A 23,661-nucleotide genomic window follows, 5' to 3' on the forward strand; every position below is an offset into this window, starting at 1 on the left:
TAAATGAAAACAAAACAAAACAAAAAAAAACAAAGTGTTAAATTGTACAAATAACAAATCTGTCCCAACATATACTTAAATAAAATATGCATTTCATTAAGGGATCTACTATGCATTCTGGGAAGCTTCATAACATCTTGGCAGGACCAACATTTGTGGAAGGAGCTAAAAGAATTTGTGTGCAATCACAGTTTGGAGCCTGTTTCTGATTGCCAACCTGCAACCTACAATGAACACATCATTAGCATCACCTGAGCAGGGAATTTTGGGAACGTGCATAAAAGCAGCTCTAGCCTCAATGTTGAGTTCATTACAACTTCTCGGGAACCTCATCAACAGCCTGTACAGTGCAGTTTCCAAAAAGTAAGCATGTTAAGGTGAGCAGACAACTCTTTAGAACCTCAAACACATTTTCTTCCTTTATTTATGTGTAACTCTGTCTGCAATGGGCAGGTGTAGAATGGTTTTTACTCGACTGGGGAGGGAACAACCTTCTGGTTTCAGTTGAAGACAAACTTATTTTTTTAATATACAATTTTCTTTCTTTCTTTATTTCAGCTGTGCTGGGTCTTCACTGTTTGCACGGGCTTTTCCCTAGTTGCAGTCCGCAGGCTTCTCATTGCAGTGGCCTCTCTTGTTGCGGAGTGCGGGTTCTAGGGCGAGCGGGCTCCAGTAGCTGCGGCGTGTGGGCTCAGTAGTTGTGGCTCCTGGGCTCTAGAGCACAGGCTCAGTGGTTTTGATCCACAGGCTTAGTTACTTCTTGGCCTGTGGGATCTTCCCGGACCAGGGATTGGAAACTGTGTCTTCTTCATTGGCAGGTGGATTCTTTACCAGTGAGCCACCAGGAAGCCTGGAGATAAGCTTCTTAATGTGCAATCCATGGCCTTACAATCTGCTACTCCAGTCATCTGGCCTAACGCTTAATGTAGTCTTCAGCTTTATTCCGGAAGTCCTCCCTGTCCCACAAATCATGTTCTGCAGCTCCAATATTTAGTGGATCATCGAAACTCAAAAGATTAGTAAACAGTTTAATCCCCAAACAACATCCTTCCGTGTCCTCTTGGGAGTCCAGCCAGTGCCCCAAGCAGTGGAGAACATTGAGTTTTCTCTCAGTAAACTTAGGGGTATTTCGCCTGTCTCTGTGATGCTGGGGGTGCCAGATCCTGGACAAGCATTTCACTTTGGGAGGCAGCATGTTGTACGTATCGAAAACTTCAGTTAATTCGCCACCGTTGTAGTAACCCTTATCCGGAGTGACAGCTGAAAGCGATGGAACTTGTTCAGATTAGGAAGTTGCACTTTGCACGTACAAAGTAAATTAGCTTCAGGTTCTGCCACCTCTTTAACAAGCAGCCTGTCTCACGGACACCCACCGAGTGGAGTCAGAGGCTGTAAGTGACACCCAGGACTCTTTGAGACCACCACCCTGCTTCAATTTGCTTGGCAGTGTCAACATTGTTGTTTTTGTGAAGTTGAGCCCAACTCTTTGTGACCCCGTGGACTGTAGCATGACAGGCTCCTCTGTCCTACACTCTTAAAATAACCGAGGACAACTCAAGAGATTTTATGTGGGTTATATCTCTCGAGTAGATGTTTATGCGTTCGAAATTAAAACAGGAAACTTTAAACTTTTTTTTTTAGCTGCACTGCCAGGCGCATGGGAATCTTAGCTCCCTGTGATCTTCAGGTCGTTCAGTTGTGTCCAGCTCTTTGTGACCCCATGGACTGTAGCCCCCCACGCTCCTCTGTCCATGAACTTTTCCAGGCACAAATACTAGAGTGGGTTGCCATTTCCTCTTCCATGGGCTCTTCCTGACCCAGGGATCAAACCTGTGTCTCTTGCATTGGAAGGCAGATTCTTTAAGGCAATAGCACCCCACTCCAGTACTCTTGCATGGAAAATCCCATGGACGGAGGAGCCTGGTAGGCTGCAGTCCATGGGGTCGCTAAGAGTCAGACACGACTGAGCGACTTCCTTTCACTTTTCACTTTCATGCATTGGAGAAGGCAATGTGTTCTTGCCTGGAGAATCCCAGGGACGAGGGAGCCTGGTGGGCTGCCATCTATGGGGTTGCACAGAGTCGGACACGACTGAAGTGACTTAGCAGCAGGAGCACCACCTTAGCTCTAGTGCTAACCCAGTTTGTGCCCCCTGCTGGGGAAGGGTGGAGTCTTAACCACAAGAGGATTAGGAAAGTCCCTATTGACTTATTTAAAATAAGCAACAATATAGCAGTAGACTTGCCCTACAAGAAATGCCAAAGGGAGTCGTTAGGTTTAATTGAAAGGACAGGATGTAACTTGAAACCATCATTTAAAATAAAGTGAACTGGAGAAGGAAATGGCAACCCACTCCAGTACTCTTGCCTGGAGAATCCCATGGATGGAAGAGCCTGGCAGGCTATAGTCCATGGGGTTGCAAAAAGTTGAACACGACTGAGGGAAAAAAATAAAAATAAAAATAAATAAAATAAAGTGAAGTGAAGTCACTCAGTCTGTCTGACTATCTGTGGCTCCTCCGTCCATGGGATTTTCCAGGCAAGAGTACTGGAGTGGGGTGCCATTTCTTTCTGCAGAGGATCTTCCTGACCCAGGGATAGAACCCAGGTCTCCCACATTGTAAGCAAGAAGCTTTACCGTCTGAGCCACCAGGGAAGTCAATTATTTAAAGTAAAGAACACTAGGAAAGGTAACTTCATAGGTAAATATAAAAGCCAAGATTGTTATACACCGAGCCCATATCTCCGAACCGACCGAGAGAACAAGTCCACCACAGTAATGCAAAAGCAAAAAGGGAGTTTATTTCTAGCGCGCTAGGGCCCAAGTCTTATCCAGCACAGTGGAATCCGACAAGAGCCCCGAACAAAGGAGTATGGCGGCTTATATACAGGCAGTTCTTTGTCTCAGTTACAGGAGTAGCTGGCGTTACATGATTGGCCAGGCAGGATGAGCGCATGTCCTGTCTCTTTCTGGCTGGTGTTTAAGGGAAGCCTTCCTAATTTGGTCAAGGAATGTTCTGTTAAGGAAACATAATTCAGGTCCTGGGCTTAGTGTACCTCACTGGGCTTGTCATAGCCGGGATTTGGCCCTTAACAAGATCAAGATACTTTTGATGTGATTTGTGATGTCTTTTTTCTACATGATTTAAAAGGCAAGTGTATAAAACAACTATTATAAATTCATGTTGCTCTGTTGCATCCAACTCTTTGCAACTGTATGGACTGTAGCCCTCCAGGCTCCCATGGACACCATGGGACTTCCCAGGCAAGAATACTGGAGTGGGTTGCCATGCCCTCCTCCAAGGGATCTTCCCAACCCAGGAATCCAACCCAGGTCTCCCACATTGCAGGTGGATTCTTTACTGTCTGTCACTGGGGAAACCCCAAGTAAGCCACTAAGGAAATAGTTTAAAAAGATACAAAAAAAGGAAAGAACAGAATTAAAGTGATATAATACAAAAGATCAACTGAATTTTTTTTTTCAATTTTTTCATCTCACCGTGTAGTACGTGAGATCCAGGCTCCCTACCCATGGACTGAACCCAGGCCTCCTTCAGTGGAAGCAAAGTATCTCAAACACTGGCATGTCAGGGAAGTCCCTACATTTAATGGAGTAAATAAGGCTTCCCTGAACCTTGTTTCAGGGAATAAGGTTTCTCCACAAGGTGTTTGAGAGTGTAACTCAATTCTGCTACTATCTATCTGGAGATAAAATCAAATTCCATGGGTCAAGGGCTCAGTGCCACAAGACTGCCCTCCACTGCAGATAGAGGTCACAAGCCCAGGTTGTTACCTGTGCTTCTAACCAACTGGCTATATATTGAGTTTACAATAACCCTCTCCAACTTATGCTGCCAGTCTCAAATCTTGTCACCTGTACTTCTGACCCCCTGGCTATACATCAGAACTTCCAAAGACCTGCTTCTCAATTTCCATCAATTTGCTAGAACAATTCACAGAACTCAGTGAAACATCTTAGTTACTAGATTACTGGTTTGTTCTAAGAGGATTATTAAAAGATACCCATCAATAGCCAGAAGAGATACAGAGAGCCAGGCATGGCAAGGGGTGTGGAGCTTCCATTCCCTCTCCAGGCACCACTCTCTGCACACCAGTCCAGAGGTCTCTGAACCCTGTCCTTTTGGGGTTTTTATGGAAGCTTCAGTTACATGATTGATTAAATCATTGGCCACTGGTGACTGACTTAACCTCCAGCCATTCTCCCCTCCCTTGAGGTCTGGGGAGTGAGACTAAAAGTTCTCCTGCAATCAGCCCCCACCCTTGGGTGGGATCCAAAAGTCACTTTCCCTAAAGGGTTTTCAGGATTTGAGGATGAGAAGCCAAGTATTATCCCATTGCTCTTATCTCCCAGGAAATTCCAAGAGTTTTGAAAGATTGTGAACCAGAAACTGTGGGTAAAGATCAAATATATATGAGAAATATATATTTTGGTCATTCAGATGACATATGTAGTATTTTCATTATTTATGTATTGGCCATGCTGCACAGTTTATGAAATCTTAGTTCCCTGGCCAGGGATTGAACCCAAGCCCTTGGCAGTGAAAACAATTGCATGCCCAGTTGTTCTGTCGTGTCTGACTCTTTGCAACCCCATGGACTCCTCTGTCACCAGGTTCCTCTGTCCATGGGATTCTCCAGGCAAGAATACTGAAGTGGGTTGCCATTTCCTTCTCCAGGGGATCTTCCTGACCCAGGGATCAAACCTATGTCTCCTGCATCCGGCAGGCGGAGTCTTTATCACTGAGCCACCTGGGAAGCCCAAAGCGTGTGAGTCCAGTCTTAACCACTGGACTGCCAGGGAATTCCCCAGATTGAATTTTTTTTTTTAATGGTCTATCTATATGTATCTATAAGAGACTCACTTTATTTATTTATTTTTAAATATTTATTTATTTGGCTGCACTTGGTCTTAGTTGCAGCACGTGGGGTCTTCGATCTTCTTTGCAGCGTACCAGATCTTTTTTTATTATAGCTGAGGCATGTGGGTCTCCCCTGTGGCATGTGGGATCTAGTTCCCTCATCAGGGATCAAACCTGGACCCTCTAGCCCTGAGAGTGCTTAGCCACTGGACCACCAGGGAAGTCCCGAGACTCACTTTAGGTATAAGAGCACAAAGAAGTTGAAACTAAGGGGTGGAAAAATATATTCCATTTGAACAGTAACCAAAAGAGAGCTGCGTGGCTAAATGATCGTAAGGCAAATTAGACCTAAGTCAAAATAGGTTACAAGAGACAAAGAAGGAAAATATTAATAAAAGGTACAATAGAGCAAGAAGATATAACAGTTATGAATGTTCACACATCTTACAACAGAGCCCCAAAATATTAATACATGAAGCAACAATCGACAGAATTGAAAGGAAAAATACACAGTGCTCCAATAATAGTTCAGTATTCCACTATCAATGATGGATAGAACCAGACACGATCAATAAGGAAATGGAGGACTTGAGCAATACTGTAAACCAACGAGACCTAACAGATGTTCAGAACATTTTATCCAGCAATACCAGGATATACATTCTTCTCAAGCGATCGTGGAACTCTCTCCAGAGTAAGTCATGTGTTAGGCCACAAACAAGTCTCGATAAATTTAAAAAGATTGAAATCACTTGGAGTATTTTTTCCTTTCTGGTCATAATGGAATGAAACTAGATATCAATAAGATAAGGAAAACTGAAAAAAAAAATGTTATATATGTGGAAATTTAAAAACATACAGAAAACAAAAAAAATAAATAAAAACATACCAAAAACAAAAAACCATACTGTATGATGATTAATCTTATACATCAATTTGAAATGACCAGGGAGTATCTAGATATTTAGCCAAGCATTATTGGGTGTGTGGGTGTGTGTCTGAGGGTGTTTCTGTGTCAGATTAACATCGGTTTATTTCTTTTCTCTCTCCCTTTTTTTTAGTTTTTGAGATTAATATTTGAATAGATTGAGTAAAACAGATTACCCTCCCTAATATGGGCAGGCCTCATCCAATGAATTGAATTTCTGACTAGAACAAAAAGCCTGAGTATAAAAGGAAACCCCTCACATCTGATTGCTTGAACTCAAACATTGGTGTGTTTTTTTTTCCAGCCTTTGGGCTAGGACCAAAACATCAGCTCTTTTAGGGTCTCCAAGCCTGCCAGCGATTGGACTGGAATTTATAACATCAGCTCTCCTGGTTCTTATGCCTTCAGACTTGAACTAGAACTACACATTGGTGGGACTTCCTGATGGTCCAGTGACTGAGAATCAGTGGCGCTGCCAAAGCCTGGGATTCAATTCCTAATCAGAGATCTGGATCCCACATGCTGTGCTAACTGAAAAAAAAATAAAATGAAGAGTCCGCACGCCGCAAGAAAATCAAAGGCCCTGCCTGCCACAACTGAGACCTGGCAGAAGCAAATAAATAACAATAAATTATTTTTTAAAGAAGGACTATACACTGGCTTTCCTGGGATTCAGATCTGCAAGCTGCAGATCGTGGGAGTTCTCAGCCTCTGTACTCACAGCAACCAACAGTTTGTAAGTTCATAAACTTGATCTTTCAGTTGAGCTCTCTCTCTCCATACATATATGGAGCAGAGGCAGCTGTCTACCAGAGAGATAAGACCTGAGATTTATCTGTGATGAGGGCCCTCATGTATCTGCTGTCAGAGCTGAGTCCTGAAGACCACAACCTGCCTGTGTCCTCCTGATTCTCAGGAGGCCTATAGTCCTCTGGAATGTAGGGAAGCCACTGCTCCAGTATGGGGCAGGGAATGCTGCTCCCTAAAGGAGAAACCCTCAGGAACCTGGAAGGACCCAAGCAAGGAGTCATTGCTGCTGCTGCTGCTGCTAAATCGCTTCAGTCGTGTCCAACTCTGTGCGGCCCCAGAGACGGCAGCCCACCAGGCTCCCCCAACCCTGGGATTCTCCAGGCAAGAACACTGGAGTGGGTTGCCATTTCCTTCTCCAATGCATGAAAGTGAAAAGTGAAATTGAAGTCGCTCAGTTGCGTCCGGAGATAGCAGGGAGCAGTCTGGAAAGCCCAAGGTTCCAAATTATAATGAAGGAGGGAGGGTCTTCTGTCACTGGAGGCCTCTAGATCTGGGCTGGGAAGGCTCAGCTCCTCCAGACTGCTCCTTGGACTGGCCTGGAATTATGGTTTTGTGTCAGTTTGATGCCCCACTATAAGAATTCTATGGGCTACACTGGGCCTGTGTCTCTTGGAGACCTCACACAGAGAAGGCCCGGGTCACCAAAGGTGGAGGGTTTACCTGGAGGGTTCTGACTTAGAAAGAAGGAACGCAAAAGGGGCTCTGGTTCCCGCTCTCCTCAATACTGCTTTCTTGGCTTCGGAAATCACTGAACTGTGTCTGGCCTCAGCTTTGTTATGGGCTCCATATGCTTTAGCAGGCTTAACTGACAATTTCTGGGTCATTGTTTCCACAGGTTTCTGGAAGGATGGTGGTGATGATAAATAAGATGGTGAATTTTTTTCTTGTTGAATTATGTTCCTTGAGGTATAACTTATTTTTGTTTGTTTTTAAATTTATTTTAAATTGAAGGATAATTGCTTTACAATCTTGTATTGGTTTCTGTCATATATCAACATGAGTCAGCCATAGGCATACACATGTCCCCACCCTCTTGAACCTCCCTCCCACTCCTTTTTTCTTATTATCTTTATTTTTTATTTCTTTATTGAGGCATACTTTTTTTTTTTTACAAATCAATATTTATTTATTGTGGCCCTGCTGTGTGGCCTGTGGGATCCTAGTTTCCCGACAAGGAATTGAACTCACGCCCTAAGCACTGGAAGCCAGGGAAGTCCCAAATGCAGTATAATTTATATATAATAAAACGTACATACATTTAAACTTCCCTGGCAGTGCAGTGGTTAAGGTTCCATGCTTCCAATGCAGGGGTGCCAGGTTTGATCCCTGGTCAGGGAACTAAGATTCCACATGCCCAGTGGGGAAGACAAAAAATTAAAATAAAAATTTTTTTAAATGCACATATCTTAAGGATTGTTTAATGAATTTTGACAAAAGTCTAAAGAAATACAACCACAGCCAATCGAGTCCTAGAACCTTCTCATCCTCCCCAAATATTCACCTGTACTTCTTCATAGTCAATCTCCTCCCTTCACCCTTGGCCCCAGGGAAAACTGTTCTGATTTATATTAGCTAGATTAATTGTCACTTTTCTAGAACTTCACGTAAGTGGGACCATACCATATGAACTCACTTGAGTCTGACTTCTTTTGCTGAATATAGTACATTTGAAATCTAGTAGTGGTACTGTGTATATCAGTTGTTCATTTGTTTTTTATTGTGGTAAAACATACATGACATAAAATTTACCATTTATTCATTTAACTGCACACATACTTCATTGACCTTATGTACATTCATAGTGCTGAGTACTTCTCACCAGTATTTTTAGATTTTTTTTTTCATCCATCTTGAACTAAACCCCTGTACTTGTTAAGCAACAACTCTGTATTTCTCCCTCCCCAGGCCCTGCAACCTCTATTCAACTTTCTGTCTCTATGAGTTTGCCTCTTCTAGGTACCTCAGTGGAATTATACAATATTTGCTCTTCTATATTTGGCTTATTTACTTAGTGTAATATTTTTAATGTTTTAAATATTTTATCCATGTTGAAGCCTGTGCCAGAACTTCATTTCAAGGTTGAATAATTCCATTTTGTGTAATTACACTGTTTACCCATTCATCTGTTGATAGACAAGTGGATATGTTTATTTCTTTTTATTGTTGAGTAGTATTTCATTGTATGGCTATACCACAATTACCTAATCTGTTCATTTGCTCATGTGTTGGACATCTGGATTATTTCCAAACTTTGGCTATTATGAATAAAGCCTTTGAATGGACGCTTAATTCATTTGTCTTGGGTAAATACTTAAAGAGTGCAACGGCTGAATCATATTTTAGGTATAAATTTAGTCCATAAAAAATGGCCAAACTGCTTTCAAAGTGGCAGGAAATTATCAGCGGATAAGGGTTCCACATTCTCAGTTTTTAATTGTAGCCTGTCTAGTGGGTGCAGGATTGGAGAGGGAAATGGCAACCGACTCCAGTATTCTTGCCTGGAGAATCCCAGAGTCAGAGGAGCCTGGTGGGCTGCTGTCTATGGGGTTGCAGAGAGTCGGACACGACTGAAGCGACTTAGCAGCAGCAGTAGCAGTGGGTGCAGGGAAGTTCTAATTTGTATTTCCCTGATGAATACTCATGTTAGGCATCTTTTCAGGGGCATATTGGCTATTTATCTTCTTTTGTGAATTATCTCTTCAAATCCTTTGCCCTTTAAAAAAAGGGTGGGAGGGCTTAATATCTACTGCAATCAATGTCTTCCAGACATGCTCACTCATGCTTGTAACTTTACGCGCTAAATTAAGTCCGCCCGTCACAGAGGCAGAAAAGGAGTAAGACTTCGGGTGCCTAGAGAGTTCAGCACGATTGTATCGACGGCTAGGCCGTTCTTGGGCGTGGTCTGCGACGGACCTCTACGGCTCGCTCGCTCCGTTATTGGCTGCAGGAGCACTTCCGCAAGCACTTCCGAATTCCGGCCGCCCGGAGCATCGGTGACTGGCCTGGCTGGCCTAGCGCGGGTCCTCTCGGGAGTTGTAGTTCCTGAGGCCCTGCTGAGGACGCCGGGAAGAACCACTGGGCAGAGGCCAGGAGCGGCGGTTGTGAGTTGTCGCGGCCGCTGTCACCATGTCCCGCGTGTCTGTCCCCTGCCATGTGAAAGGTACCGTGGCCCTGCAGGTGGGCGACGTGCGGACCTCCCAAGGCCGGCCTGGTGTGCTGGTCATTGATGTCACCTTCCCCAGCGTCGCGCCCTTCGAGGTGAGCAAGCCCTGTGGGCGCGACCGGGGCTCCTGGGCGGGGCTTATCTGGGAACTCGGGCGTGTCCCAGGCAGTGAATCCTTTGCTGAAAGCCTCTGCGGTACCTCGCCCGTAATAGTCAGTTAACCGTTTCTTTATTCCTTTTGTTAACACATATTAGAGTGCAGTTTCCTCGTCTGTTCACTTCAACTTCTCTCCCCCATGTCCAGAACGGTGTTAACACGGAAGTGCCAGAATAGTAGGCTAGGTGCTCGAAATAACAGTTTTGAACCAAACAGAGGTGCGAGGTGATTTTGTCCCTGGCCACTGGCTAGGTATCATTTGACAATGAATTACCCCCATACCTGCTGCCTACACATTCCAACAGACCCTGCTGTTCAACTCAAACCTCATTAGGATCTTACCAGTGGCTGCAGTTTCCAGACTCCAGTTACCATGAGTAACGACACCGCAGGCCCTCAACACGGGACAAAGTCCACTTTCTAATGGCTTGAAGTTCAGAGCCACTTTGTGTCTTTGCCCTCCTTGCCTCTCGGCCCCACCCACTTTGTCCTGTAGTGTATGGTTCTTACTCAAGCTATTCCCTAGGCTGGGAGACTTCATTAAAGTGCCCAACCCTGGTAACCCTGATTCAGTAGGTCTGGGGTGGAGCCTGTACACCTATACTTTAAAAAATTTTTCCTTCAGTATTTTTTTTTTTGGCTGCATCACGTGGTATGTGAAATCCTAGTTCCCTAACCAGGGATTGAATCCCAGCCCTGGCAGTGAAAGTGCCGAGTTCTAACCACTGGACCACCAGGGAATCGCCTCCTTGATTAATTCTGATGACTATCCAGTGATGAGAACTATTGTAACTAGGCTGAACCACTCTCTGTCACAGGCGTGTGCCAGGTTCGCTTCTTGGTGCTCCTTTGCATGCTGCTTTTACATTTTCTACCCTTTGACCGTCCACTTGAGGAACTCATCTGTACATTTTCTGAGTCCTCTGGAGTTAGGTAGGGCTCTGACCTCTGGCAGCATGAAGGACATACGGCGAGACCTGAGATCATGGTTTGTTTGTATGATGTGCTTATTTAGACTGTGAGTTCTTCTTGGAAAGCAAAGCCCCCGTGGGTTCTTATTGAAATTGTTAGATTGCCAGAAGAGTCCATTCCTCAGTGGAGGAAGAGGTGGTGCTTTTGAAACCCCTCCTGCCCTGGACCTTGGTCTGATTTGTTTTGGTGGGTTGTATGTGCCCTAGTTGCAGGAGATCATGTTTAAGAATTACTACACAGCCTTTTTGACCATCCGTGTTCGCCAGCACACCTCAACACACACTCCAGCCAAGTGGGTGACCTGCCTGCGGGACTTCTGCCTGATGCCCGATCCACATAGTGAGGAGGGAGCCCAGGAGTACGTATCGCTGTTCAAGCACCAGGTCAGCTGGGACTCAGCGTGGCCAGGGCAGCCCAGATGAGGGCTCCCAAGGGGCCTGGGGTCTGGGCCAGGGTACATGCGCAAAGAGGGGTGGGCAAGGCTGGACTGGGTTGTGGTTCTTTGGTAAGTGCCTTGGAGGATACTTTTCCTTCTCCAAGGCCTGGGGAGAAGGCCCCTCGGCTCAATCCTGGTTGGCTCCTGGGCAGTGAGCTGGGGCCTCTCTGGGTCCTTGTGTGTGTGTCTGTGTGTTTATGTGTCAGATGCTGTGTGACATGGCCCAAGTACTGGAACTGCGCCTGATTCTGAGACAGCCATCACCACTGTGGTTGTCTTTCACAGTGGAGGAGCTTCAGATCTTCCAGCAGGGACCAAAGGTGAGTGACCAGCCCAGAGCTGTTGGCTGGCCCTTTCTTCACGGGGCTCCTAGCTATGGGTGGAAGGCCTGGGGGTGTGGGTGGCAGTGGATGGGTAAGGATGGGGAGACTCACAGGGAAATTAGCCAGGTGGGAATTCTGGAAGCTCATGATGAGAGGTGAGGGCATGCCCTCATATTTCCTGACTTTGGGGGCTACTTGGGTTCCCTGGTGGCTCAGAGGTTAAAGCATCTGCCTCCAATGCTGGAGACCCGGGTTCAATCCCTGGGTCGGGAAGATCCCCTGGAGAAGGAAATGGTAACCCATTCCAGTATTCTTGCCTGGAGAATCCCATGGACGGAGAAGCCTGGTAGGCTACAGTCCATGGGATCACGACTTCACTCGCTCACTCACTGCCTCTTTCATATCTGGAACTTTCATGGACCAGAATCTGCTTCTGGCCCTTGTCTTCATGGGGCTTCCTTTTGCAGCAGAAGAATTTAGGCAGTTTATGTGCCCTTGGGTCCTGAAAAGGATTTTCTCAGTGTCTGGGGCTCAGGGGCCCTTCTGTCTGTCGTCAGGACCTTGGGCTCTGGTTCCAGGGCTCTCGTACTGTGCCCTACTCAGGGCAGTACCCTTTGCTTTGCAGAGCCCTTCCATGACCTTCCCCAAGTGGCTGTCCCATCCAGTGCCTTGTGAACAGCCCACTCCCCTTCTTGAGGTAAGCCCTCGCCCTGGGTGAGAACCGTATGTGAGCAGCTCTGGTGTCCAGCATAAGCCCAAGGGGACACCTTTCTGCAAGAATCTGGGGGTAGACCCAGGGCCTTTGGTTCACCCTGTGGGACCTCCCTTCTGGGATCTGAGGCATCTCTGTGTGGGGCTGGGCTACCTACTGCACATCAGGCCCCATCGTCATGTTTCACAAGTCATCTGGGAATGTCAGCTGGAGGGCCCCACAGCCCCACTTGGCCTCTCTGGAGTTCTGAGGGCACTGCTGGGGAGAGACCCATGGCCACTGACCCCTCCTTCTGGAGCAGGGTCTCCCAGACCCCAGCAGGGTATCGTCCGAGGTCCAGCAGATGTGGGCGCTGACAGAGATGATCCGGGCCAGCCACACCTCCACAAGGATCGGCCGCTTTGATGTGAGTGATCACTTCCCTCTGCGTGGCTCCCTTTGGCCTGAGTGGGTCAGGTCTGATGGGCTTTTGTGTTGCAGGTGGATGGCTGTTATGACCTGAACTTGCTCTCCTACACTTGAGCCGTGGCTCATCGAGACGTCGGCCATCCATGCCCACCTAGGCCCAGTTTGGACCCCCATCAGAGGCTGAAGTGCTGTCCCCATGCATTCCAAGTGTTGCCTGCATGCACCTTCTGTCAGGACCACGTTTACAGAGTCAAGATTCCTGGGGGCTCACTGTGTTGCTTTAGCATGAGCTCCTAGAGGGGATGCACTCTGTCCTCAGCTGACTGCAACCTGAAACTCCTTCTTCTCCCTAAAAACACTCCAGTTCTGTTACTAAGAATCCCTCTGTGCCCTCTGTTCCCCTGCCAAGCTGCACATTCCTGTCTTCTGCCTGCTCTCGCACCCCAGAGCGCAGTGGGCTAGGGTCACCTCCCAGAACCTTGGAAGTTGCCTATATTAATCGCCTGGAAGCTTGAAGGAGAAACAAGAACCCCCGTTTCTTCCTTTTGCGCCTCCTAGTGGTCTCTCTCCCTTTGTGTTATGCCCACAAAAAGAAAAAATTCCTGTCTAAACCCTTCTGCTGCTTGCCTTAGGAGCCACACAGGGCTGGGAAGTGGGGCAGCCTGAGTCCCTTGGTCTCTGAGCTGGCTCCTGGATGTGTGTTCAAATGGGTCTGTCCACCTGTTGGGTCTGGGCGGTGCCTCCAGCAAGGCTGGGGCCTGAAAATGAGTCCTGGGACTTGTCTGCCATCTGATGGAGCCCAAATCACATCCTTGCCCCTCCTCCATTCACCCCGTTCTACAAGCCATGCTCAGAATGATGAGGGATCAACCTTGGTGGGGTGGTGGGTCCGGGTGAGGGGTCACAATGGTGTTTTTTGAGAAGCTGAGATTTCCTACAACCCCAGACCAGCAGCTGAATAAGACAGGCTGTTTTTCTTATGAGAAAATCCTGCTTCTCTCTGGTTTTACGTGGCTTTCTTCTGGCGGCTACCGGGAAGCAGTTCGGCAATGTGTGTTGGGGCTCAACAGCTTTCTGGGGGAAGGTCAGCCACCTTTTGTGGTCACCTGCTCTCCACCATCAGAGTTCTTGCAGGTGGAATCTGCCTGCAGGGTCATTGACTTAGCCCCATTCAGCTTTTGCTGAGAGGGTAATGATCACAGTCTTGTGCTCAGGGAGTAGCAGCCCTCAGTGTGTGTGGGTGGGAGCGGGGAGGTCCCTGGGATGGCAGACCTCCTGCACAGCTGCGTCCCCAGCACAGGGCCTAGTGTGCAGCAAGATCAATAAATACCTGTGGAATGCATCCCTGTGCTGGCTATCTATGTTCGCCCAGGGAGAGGGCAGGAGGCCCTCCCAGGAGGCCAGCTTACAGTGGTATTCTGCCTACCAGGCTGGCTCCACCCTCCTGTGCCCTCTCCACCCCTTCCCCTCCCCCCATGTGACCTTACTGGCCTGTTTTCCCAAACTGGTAATTCAGGCCTTTCAGCCCTTTGCAGAACTTTGGCCCTTTGGAGGCAGGGCAGTTAGCCGGGGGAGGTCTAGCCCCCAGCTCTATTTCTGAGTGTTTTCACTGCTTCCCTATCTGCCCTGATCAGATGGAAGAAGCGCCCGGGGCTATTTCCCTGCAAGAGGAGTCAAGGCACTGTGCCTGCTGCACAGTGCTGGCTAAATCCCCGCCTGCCCTTGGGGCTGCCCACTGTCTCTTGTAATTCCCCCAGGGCGGGGGGAGAGAGACCTATTTAAGCAGGGCCTGGACTACATCTCCCAGCGTGCCTGGCAGAGTGGTGGCCTCTGTGCGTCGGCTGTACCAGTTGTGGGCAAACATGCAGCAGGCTGGGAGCGTGGTGTCCCGTCTGGGCTCGCGTCTGCAAGTTCGGCCCTCGGCCCCATGTCGTTCGCTCAGTTGTGCGCAGGTGGGCCGGAGGCTGCTGGGTTGTGTTGCCAATCTTGGAGGGTGGGGGAGGGGAGGGGGCTGGGGTCTGGGGCCTTGGTGGCACTGAGCCTGGCCGCCCGCAGGACGTGCTCCACAGGACACCGCTCTATGACTTCCACCTGGCCCACGGCGGGAAGATGGTAGCGTTCGCGGGCTGGAGTCTGCCCGTGCAGTACCAGGATAGCCACGTGAATTCACACCTGCATACACGGCAGCGCTGCTCGCTCTTTGACGTGTCCCACATGCTACAGGTGAGCTGGGGGAGGGCACCGACTGCCAAGCCTAGGGTCCTTGCCATCCACAGCAGTGCAACCCTTGGCCTTCATTGCTGGGAGCTGGATGCCCAGGGCAGCCCTCTCCGAAGAGTTGGAGGTCTCAAGGGTGTAATAACGGACTATAAAAATAAAGTGAAGTCGCTCAGTCGTGTCCGACTCTTTGCGACCCCATGGACTGTAGCCTTCCAGGCTCCTCTGTCCATGGGATTTTCCAGGCAATATACTGGAGTGGATTGCCATTTCCTTCTCCAGGGGATCTTCCCAACCCAGGGATTGAACCCGGGTTTCTCGCACTATGGGCAGACCAATTTAGAGGGTCTCCTGCTCATCTCCCCATCTCATCTCTCCAGCCTGCTCCCACTTAGGGGTACCTCAACGTCCCGGGGGTTTCTGGGGCTACCACTCATTGTCATCCACCGTTCTTGGTGTTGGTTTGGAAGAGGGGGTATTTTAGGAGGGTACCAGGCCCTTTCAAGTTCCCTAACTTCTCTCCGCATCTCTCGACTTGGCGGATGTGGGGGAGTTAAAGGGGGATCTTCTGCCTCTAGTAGAACAAAAAGACGAGTCAGGCACTTTGGCTGAGTTGGACCAGGCTGTCAGGGGAGGGAAGATGCTTCCTTGTCCATTGCCTTCCAGACTGTAGCTACTGCAGTGACCTGAAGCTTTTTGCTCTCTTTCCCAGACCAAGATATTTGGCTGTGACCGGGTGAAGCTGATGGAGAGTCTGGTGGTTGGAGATATTGCAGAGCTGAAGCCAAACCAGGTGGGGTCTCTCTCTTATTTCTGCTCAGTGAGCGTCCTTAGATATGAGCCAGCAAACCCATCTGAGTCCTGGCTTCAGGGCTGGGGCACAGAGCTGGAGCAGACATAGTTTCTCAGGACCTGTATTCCTGGGGAATGGAGTCCCTACGGGGCCTGGGCTGACCCAGCTTGGTCCTTGCACCTCCATCCCTCAGCCCTGCACAGGAGGTTTTATGAGTCTGTGGTGGTGGGGTGGAGCCAGGGGTGGTTTGCCTCACACTTGACCTTGGCCTCTTGGAGCTGGAGGCAATGATGCTCCGCTTTGATGTCAGGGAACACTGTCGCTGTTTACCAATGAGGCTGGAGGCATCTTAGATGACTTGATTGTGACCAACGCTTCCGAGGGACACCTGTATGTGGTGTCCAATGCTGGCTGCAGGGAGAAGGACCTGACCCTCATGCAGGTAAGCCCCTCTTGTGGTATTCTAGGTGCCCTGTCCTCCTCATTCAGAGTTGCATCCTTGTCCAGGACAGACCTGGAATGGATAAAGGGTTCAGAGTGACTGTATGAAAGAAAGCAGGCCAGAGTGGGCCCTCCAGTGTTGAAGAAGTGGGGGGCAAGAAGGGAGGTGAAGCTGATCCTGGCCCCTAAGTGAGCATCCTCTGGTGAAGGTGGAGGGCTGGAACCTGGTGTTAGAGCTTGCAAACCGGGGCTAGAGTCATCCCTAGCATTTAGTAGTCACATGACCTTGGAAGATGAGAGCCCACTGTGCTGAACTCTGTGGCACCTGGCCCACAGCAGGTGCTCAGGGAAAGGGATCCCAGAGCTAATGGGATATTTCTTTCCTTTCAGGACAAGGTTAGGGAGCTTCAGAACAAGGGCAGTGATGTGGCCCTGGAGGTGATGGATAATGCTCTGCTAGCCCTGCAAGGTAAGTGGGCCAGGCTGGGCTTGCAGCTGACTTTCACCTTCCAGGTTTCCTCTACTGCTTTGCATGAAGGCCGTGCCGGGGGCAGGTGAGGGTGTTGCAACCTAATTCTGTGTTTGGTATCCTGCCCTCCTTATACCTGCCATGAGGCTCTGTGGGCAGGCGCATCTCCTTCCATCTACAGGGTGGGGCTTGCTCAGGGCTTGTTCTTGTTCCTGAGGGCTGGGATCCAGCTCCCTGGGGCACTAGGACCTGGACACTTGGTTACTGGCTCCCTGGACCCAGGTCCCACTGCGGCCCAGGTGCTACAGGCTGGTGTGGCTGACGATTTGCGGAAACTGCCCTTCATGACCAGTGCTGTGATGGAGGTGTTTGGTGTGTCTGGCTGCCGCGTGACCCGCTGCGGCTACACAGGAGAGGACGGTGTGGAGGTTTGTCAAGAAGTGGGCATGGGGCGGTGCCGGGCACTGGACTCTGGGGCCAGCTGCCCACCTGCTCTGTCTGGTGTCCCTTGCAGATCTCGGTGCCGGCAGCGGAGGCTGTCCACCTGGCAGCAGCTCTGTTGAGAAACCCCGAGGTGAAGCTGGCAGGACTGGCAGCCCGGGACAGCCTGCGCCTGGAGGCAGGCCTCTGCCTGTATGGGAACGACATTGATGAGCATACCACACCGGTGGAAGGCAGCCTGAGCTGGACACTCGGTGAGCTGGGCTAGCACTCAGGGAGGGGATCCTAAAGGCTGGAGGGACCCTTACTGAGACCAGCCAGCCCAGGACTGCTTCCAAGGATGTGTAGCGTAGAGCAAGGGACACAGCCTCCCTGAGCCTTCATTCTCTGAAGGTGCCACAGTGGCTTTGCCCAGTAGATGCTGAGGACTCTCAACAGAGGTGAGGTGGGCAGCACAGCCTTCAGGACCAGGGGGGAGGAGGTGGGTGACTAACTGCACTTCAGGGGAAGGAATCAGGTCTAGGGGGGCCCTGAATAAAGGAGCCTTGATGCTGGATGGATGTTGTACACGTGGGCATGCTCAGTTGTGTCCAACTCTTTCTGACCCTAAGGACTGTAGCCCGCCAGGCTTCTCTGTCCATGGGATTTTCCAGGCAAGAATACTGGAGTGGGTTGCCATTTCTTATTCCAGGGCATCTTCCTGACCCTGGGATCGAACCCGCGTCTCCTGTGTCTCCTGCACGGGCAGGTGGATTCATTACCACTGTGCCACCTGGGAAGCCCTGGAGGGATGTTACTTGGGGTCCTTGTTGCTGGGACCTTCTGTGGTCAGAGGTCTGATGGACAATGGCTTAAATCTGTTATGTTCCAGGGAAGCGCCGCCGAGCTGCTATGGACTTCCCAGGAGCCTCAGTCATTGTTCCCCAGCTGAAGAGCAAGGCACAGCGGAGGCGTGTGGGGTTAATGTGTGACGGGGCTCCCGTGCGGGCACAGAGTCCCATCCTGAGTCCAGAGGGTACTGTGATCGGTAGGTGGACCAGGGAAGCTGGAGCCTTGTCCCTCCCTTAGGAGGGTGGGAGCCCTGGGCTGGCAAGGGGGTATTGATACACAGTCTCTGCCTGGACAGGTGCTGTGACCAGTGGCTGCCCCTCACCCTGCCTGAAAAAGAATGTGGCGATGGGTTATGTACCCTACGAGTACAGTCGGCCAGGCACCCCGCTGCTGGTAGAGGTGCGGCGGAAGCAGCAGCCGGCCGTGGTCAGCAAGATGCCCTTTGTGCCCACAAACTACTATATCCTTAAGTGAGGGTGACTGGGGGACGGGGCCCTTCCAGGAGCCTCACACTGGAGGGCAGTCTAGCAGGGGTTAGTTAGGAAGCTCAGGCAGAAACACACCCAAGGTGGGTGGCTAGGTGGATACTGGTTCTCGTCTGGGTGAGCATGGACACACCACCCATTGCTGCCTCATGTCGTTGCCACTAAGAGCGCATTTCTGAGTGATGGACCAGCCCCGTGCCACTGACCCCTCTCTTGCCTGCTGGAGATGAATTCTGGTATCTCATCCTTCCAAAAGGCTCACTTCAAGGGGGGAGAAAGCCTGCGCAACCTACCTCACCATGGTTTCTCACACTGCAGTGCCGGCTACCTCCTCTAGTTCACTGGCCATGAAGGCAAGCCGTTGCCTCTCTCTGGGCAGGGATGTGATTCCTGACTCATAGAGGGTTGGCCCAGTAGGGCTGTGGGGCCCGTGTGTAAACTCAGGGGTGGCTGAGGCAGGCGTGGATCCACTCTTTCACATTCTCCAGTTGGCCCAGTCTGCTGCCCAGTCGCCAGCCACACCAGGCCAGGCTCGCCAGCTGTTGTTCTGAGCCCCAGGGCTGCTATGGACAGGCTGGGCCTCCTCCCCGGCTTGCCTTATCCTGGACTGACCTTCACCCCTGGGACTTATTATTGGACTCCACAGACTACTAAAAAAACAAATAAATAAATGAGCTTCCTTCCTTCTTGTTCACTAGAGTCTCTAGCTTCACTGTTCTCTGAACACAGGCTTCCTGGGGGTGCCACTCTAATGCCGGCCTGCCTGGCTGAGGCTCAGAGTGGGTTCCCCTTGAGGCAGGCAGCTCTGTAAGAACTAAAGTGGTGCCCCTATTTGGCACCATCACTGCTGGTAGGAAGCTGACATCCCCTCTCCACCTCTGCAAGTCTGGGTGCTCAGGGGCAGCGGCCCCCAGGGTGTTCCCTCCCCAGTTTCTGCTGTGCATGCGCACTCCGTCCTGTCTGAATAACCACACAGTTGATGCACTTTCAGGTTTAATAAGCCACATCCTCAGTTGAGCCCGGGGTGAAATGTGAGACCAACTGTGAAGTGAGTGTGGTGTCTGTTGTCAGTAGGCGGGCCCGGGGCTGCAGAACCATCATCCCACCACCAGTCCTCATGCACGTGCTCAGCACAGTCCTACTCCAGTGCACAGTGCAAAGATGGCCTAGGCTGCCAGATGGCAATGTGACATTTACCAGAGAGGAAGCAAGCAGTGGGACACTGAGGTAGCTGCTGGCCCAGCAAAGCAGGCAGAAGTACGACCACTGGGGAGGGAGGCAGGTCCGGGCCCACACTGCTCATCTGGAGCTCGTGTGGCCCACTGTGGAAGTGGCAGGGTTGCCTAGCATATGGGCAGGACGAAGCTCCTCTGGTCCTGGGTAAAGATGGGAAGTGGGGAGGCTGCAGGGCATGATGGGGCTGCTCTGCACTAGCTGCTTAGTATGTCCCTGTGACTGGCGGGGCACAGATGCACAACCCCATGGGCACTTAGGCAGTGGGGGTGGGAAGTCACCCCTGAGACTCAGCCTCTTTTAGGTACCCAGCTTCCTTCTGGGAGGGATTAAGAGGTGTATGAGTATGATGCTTGGGAAAAAAACTTACACAGCCTGACTCCCACCTGGAGAGGTCAAAGGAGGTGGGTGTTTGGTGCCTTCATGTCTGGAGGGTGCCAGCTGCCCCGTCTTATACTAGAATGGACAGCTAAGTAACCACAGAATATAAGGCTGTGTCCAGGACAGGATTCCCTGGCTCCCTGCCAGCAAAGCAAAAGCGAAGAAATGCAGCAAACTCAAGGTTCGGGGGAAAACAGACCTGCCTGAAAAATCTCAGAGGTGATCAACCTCAGGCTTCCTCTCAGGGACAAATCTCTACAGGATCACATCCCAGGGAGATGGGAGGAAGAACAGGAAGAAGCCAAGACAGAAAATGGACTGTTGGCCTCCCCAACCACAGAGGCTTCTGAGCTGACCCCTGAGAGGAGGAGGTCTTCTCTCCTTAAGGCACCCAGATCAGGGTAGAGGCAAATTCTTTACTGGCCCAATGCCTGGGGCTGCTGAAGGCAAGGCCAAGGGCAGTGGAGGCCCAGCCCTGCGAACACTGGGGTACACCTTGCCCCCAACCCCATCCCTTCTGCTGTTGTCCCTGGGGTCTGGGCAGCAACAGGACTCAGTGTGGGAGCCAGGAGACCCGGTGATACCCCTGGAGACCCCTCTGCTGGCTTCCCTTATTCTCTGTGGGTTTTGAGAGGTTCATTTGCTGCTGTTTCCCTGAAAGTGACAGAAGAGAAGAGGAGTTATTCCATGGACAGTACAACAGTCTACTCTTGGGGGCTGAGCTGGGCTCAGAAAGGCCACACTATAACCTAGACCTCTCTGCTGAACTTCCACAGCCCTCACTGCGGTGGGAAAGTCCACCACTTTTCACCTGTAGGCTTATTCTTCTTCCTGTTTCTCCACTTTGCGCATGGTGCTCCCATCCTTCACCAGTTGCCAGGGACAGAAACCTGTGCAGTGGCAGGCCTCCTAACTGGCCTTGTGCCCTCTCTATTGGTTGGGTGTTCTAGGTCCCTCCATGCCTTCATGTTTGGCCTCTGACGTCACATCTTTGTCTATCCTTCCAATATGTCACCCTTGTTCTTGCCTCCGGGCGTTGTTCTGTCCATTCTCTTTGCTCGGTACACCGCCTCGCCTTTGCCCTCCGTTTAGGTGTCTGACTTGGAAGACACCTGCTCCGACAGCCCTCACCTCTGCACTGCTGCCCGCCCTCCCTTTAAATCTCTAGCTCTCCCTCTGAGCAGTGCCTGGGGTGTTGTTCTCTGAACCCAGTGGGAACCCTGCCATGTGGTAGGAGCTCAGAGATCACCTGAATGAATGCTCTGACTAGTGACTTCATGTTTTACACATGAGGAGCTGATCCTGAGGAGGCCAGTCGGGGCACTAAGGACAGAGTCCTGCCTTTCCAACTGAGGGGCTTACAGTGGAGTGGAATCCTACAGACTTGCCACTTCATCTCTGAAATTGTGACAATAATACCATCTGCCCCACAGGTTACTGAACAGGTTATGGATGGGCTATTCAGACATCATTGTCATGAAGTCTGAGGTCTACTGCAGGCCCTGGAATGTGCTGCGAATGCCACTAAGCTGGTGGACTCCTACCTTGAGAACTCCCTTCCCCTGTCCTCAGCTCAGGAGTGGCTTCTGCCTACTAAGCGCATGGGGTAGAAATCAGAATAGATTTACTCACCAGGAAGGGAAATGCGTGGAGCCATCAGGTGTGGATCCGTTCTGGCCGCCCAGACCTGGGGGCAGGAACACATTCAGAAATGCAACAGGCTGGGGGTGGGTATCTGAGCAATTATCAGCCCAGGTCAGAGGTATTGTTTGCTGGACAAGGGACTAGTGGTATTGTCTGTTGGGGGTTCAAAGGAATTTGTACGTGATGGGTGGACTGGTGGGGTTTCCGGTGGGAAATGGTATGTTGACATGGGTCAGGGGGACAGCATTAAGTTGTGATGAGGTTCTCAAGGGATCAGTGGTAGTCTGGGGGGGGATTCGGGAGAGCCCAAAGGTACAGTCTATGGCGGAGGGGGTGTGGCCGGCCCACGGAAACTGGTGGGGAGTCTCACCTGGGCGGTGATACAGCCCGGTCACCGTACTCCCGTAGAACCCCCACGCCAGCTGGATGCACAGGAGACTTAACACCAACCAAAGCAGCAGCAGCTTAAAGAGAGTCACGCGCATGTCTTGCGCCTCCCACTCCCGAAGGAACTCGCTGCCGAGGGCGCCCAGCGCGCCCAGCACCGTGGCCGGCAGAGCCTGCAAGGACTGCCCAGACCAAGGCTCCGCCATGACTGGCCGGGGCCTCACCCGGGGTACTGTCACCGTTGTCCCCACTGCGCAAGCGTCTGGTCTTCCGGGCCCAGGTCCACTAGTGCGCACGCGTAAACCTAAGCAAGGCGCGTCTACCTCGCTTGCGCGAAGAGTTGGCAGTTTGGGGCGGAGTATCAAAACCGCGCACGCGCACCTAGCCCCACCCTGCTAACTTAAAGGATGAGTGACTCGAGGAGTATAAAATAGCAACCAGGTCTTTTATAGCCCTGGAGTTCCCGTGATGCCCCACGCGGCTGCAATGATTGGTTAAGCGCCTTGACTTTAGGGTGTGGACGCGCTCCTGAGCAATCGTGGCTGAGCAAGGAGTGCGCGCGCGTGCGCGGGGCCGCGACTGGGGCCGGCTCGAGCCCGCTGGGCACGCGGGAGCGCGCACGTCGCTCCCCGCCCTCCCGCCGCCGTCGCCGCCCGCTCTTGGTTTCTCGCGCTCCCCGCCCGTCGCTCTCCGTCGGTTGTCTCGTTAGTCAGCCGCCGCCTCCTCAGCCGCCCGCTGTAGTCTTCGAGCTTGCGACTCGAGGACAAGCGTCCTCGGCGCGGAGAGGCCGGACTCGGAGTCGTCGCCTGAGGTGAGTGAGAGGGTTCCCTCCTAGCGCCGCGGCGCCCCGGGCCCGCCCGCCCGGCACTCTTCCGGCCGCCCGCCGGCCGCCGCCCCGCCGCGGCCGCGCCCCACCTGCTGCTCTCGGCCGGCAGCACCAGCACCAGGACCCTGGCCCCTGACCTCGACTCCAGGCCGGGGACCCAGGCCCGGCTTCCCAAAGCGGCGGCCCCGCCCGCGCAGTCCCCGGAAGCGCGCCCCGCGGCCTCCCGCGCCCCTTCCCCCGCCCGGCCAGGCCTGCTAGAGCCCAAGCCGCCCGCCCGCGGTCCCCGTCGCTTCCTCTCTTAGGGCCGCGCCGCGCCGCGCCGGGCAGGGCGGGGGCTCTGAGCCGGGCCCCACGACCCGTCGGGCAGCCGGCCCCTGTGAAGCGCGCGTGGCTGTCGGAGTTGAAATGGGAAAGAAACTCTTTACAACTCCATTTTGGCTTTTGCATTTAATATGAAACATGAATCACCGTTTTATACTGCGTGAAGTCCAGTTATGTTTTCGGTATTTTCTTTTTTAATGCAGTATTCTTTTGAGATTTTGTAAGTAAAGCATAGTGTTGAAATCTTAGAGGTTAGGATTCTTCGGTATTGAAGGGAATTTTCCGGTTGAAAGGAACATTTTTTTTCATGATTTTAAATTTTGTAGGATCACAATAAAGTAATAAGTTGCTTAGTCTAAGTTGCTACCTTGATTAGGCATCAGCTAAACATCTGTGCTTAGTTA

General features: G+C 51.1%; 4 protein-coding genes and 1 pseudogene across 5 annotated transcripts in view; 3 read left to right on the plus strand and 2 right to left on the minus strand.

Annotated features, from left to right (window-relative positions):
* LOC102179991 lies at nucleotides 905–1,456 on the minus strand (annotated as a pseudogene).
* NICN1 (nicolin 1) lies at nucleotides 9,617–14,130 on the plus strand. Of its 2 annotated transcripts, none has more exons than XM_018038311.1 (6): nucleotides 9,617–9,875; nucleotides 11,176–11,292; nucleotides 11,552–11,665; nucleotides 12,294–12,365; nucleotides 12,682–12,786; nucleotides 12,861–14,129. In XM_018038311.1, exons 1-6 carry the CDS (start codon nucleotides 9,744–9,746, stop codon nucleotides 12,900–12,902), a joined length of 582 nt encoding a protein of 193 aa, XP_017893800.1. In that variant the 5' UTR covers nucleotides 9,617–9,743; the 3' UTR covers nucleotides 12,903–14,129. The 2 variants fall into 2 exon arrangements, with proteins under 2 accessions (XP_017893800.1, XP_017893799.1); XM_018038310.1 differs by having other exon boundaries at nucleotides 9,618–9,875; nucleotides 11,116–11,292; nucleotides 12,861–14,130.
* Nucleotides 14,239–19,159, plus strand: AMT (aminomethyltransferase). Its single transcript, XM_018038309.1, has 9 exons — nucleotides 14,239–14,740; nucleotides 14,844–15,011; nucleotides 15,718–15,798; nucleotides 16,109–16,240; nucleotides 16,630–16,708; nucleotides 16,991–17,136; nucleotides 17,223–17,403; nucleotides 18,021–18,176; nucleotides 18,276–19,159. The coding sequence occupies exons 1-9, from the start codon at nucleotides 14,651–14,653 to the stop codon at nucleotides 18,452–18,454; spliced, it is 1,212 nt and encodes a 403-aa protein (XP_017893798.1). The 5' UTR covers nucleotides 14,239–14,650; the 3' UTR covers nucleotides 18,455–19,159.
* Nucleotides 19,446–22,541, minus strand: TCTA (T-cell leukemia translocation altered). The gene is made up of 3 exons (XM_005695960.3): nucleotides 22,094–22,541; nucleotides 21,712–21,766; nucleotides 19,446–20,733 (listed from the first exon to the last, which is right to left on the minus strand). The coding sequence occupies exons 1-3, from the start codon at nucleotides 22,314–22,316 to the stop codon at nucleotides 20,691–20,693; spliced, it is 321 nt and encodes a 106-aa protein (XP_005696017.1). The 5' UTR covers nucleotides 22,317–22,541; the 3' UTR covers nucleotides 19,446–20,690.
* Nucleotides 22,780–23,661, plus strand: part of RHOA (ras homolog family member A) — a 49,896-nt gene continuing 49,014 nt past the window's right edge. The window contains 1 exon segment of the mRNA NM_001286443.1: nucleotides 22,780–22,921. The gene's annotated coding sequence lies outside the window, so the exon portion shown is untranslated.

This window comes from Capra hircus, chromosome 22 (genome assembly GCF_001704415.2).
Source record: "Capra hircus breed San Clemente chromosome 22, ASM170441v1, whole genome shotgun sequence".
Lineage (NCBI taxonomy): Eukaryota > Metazoa > Chordata > Mammalia > Artiodactyla > Bovidae > Capra > Capra hircus.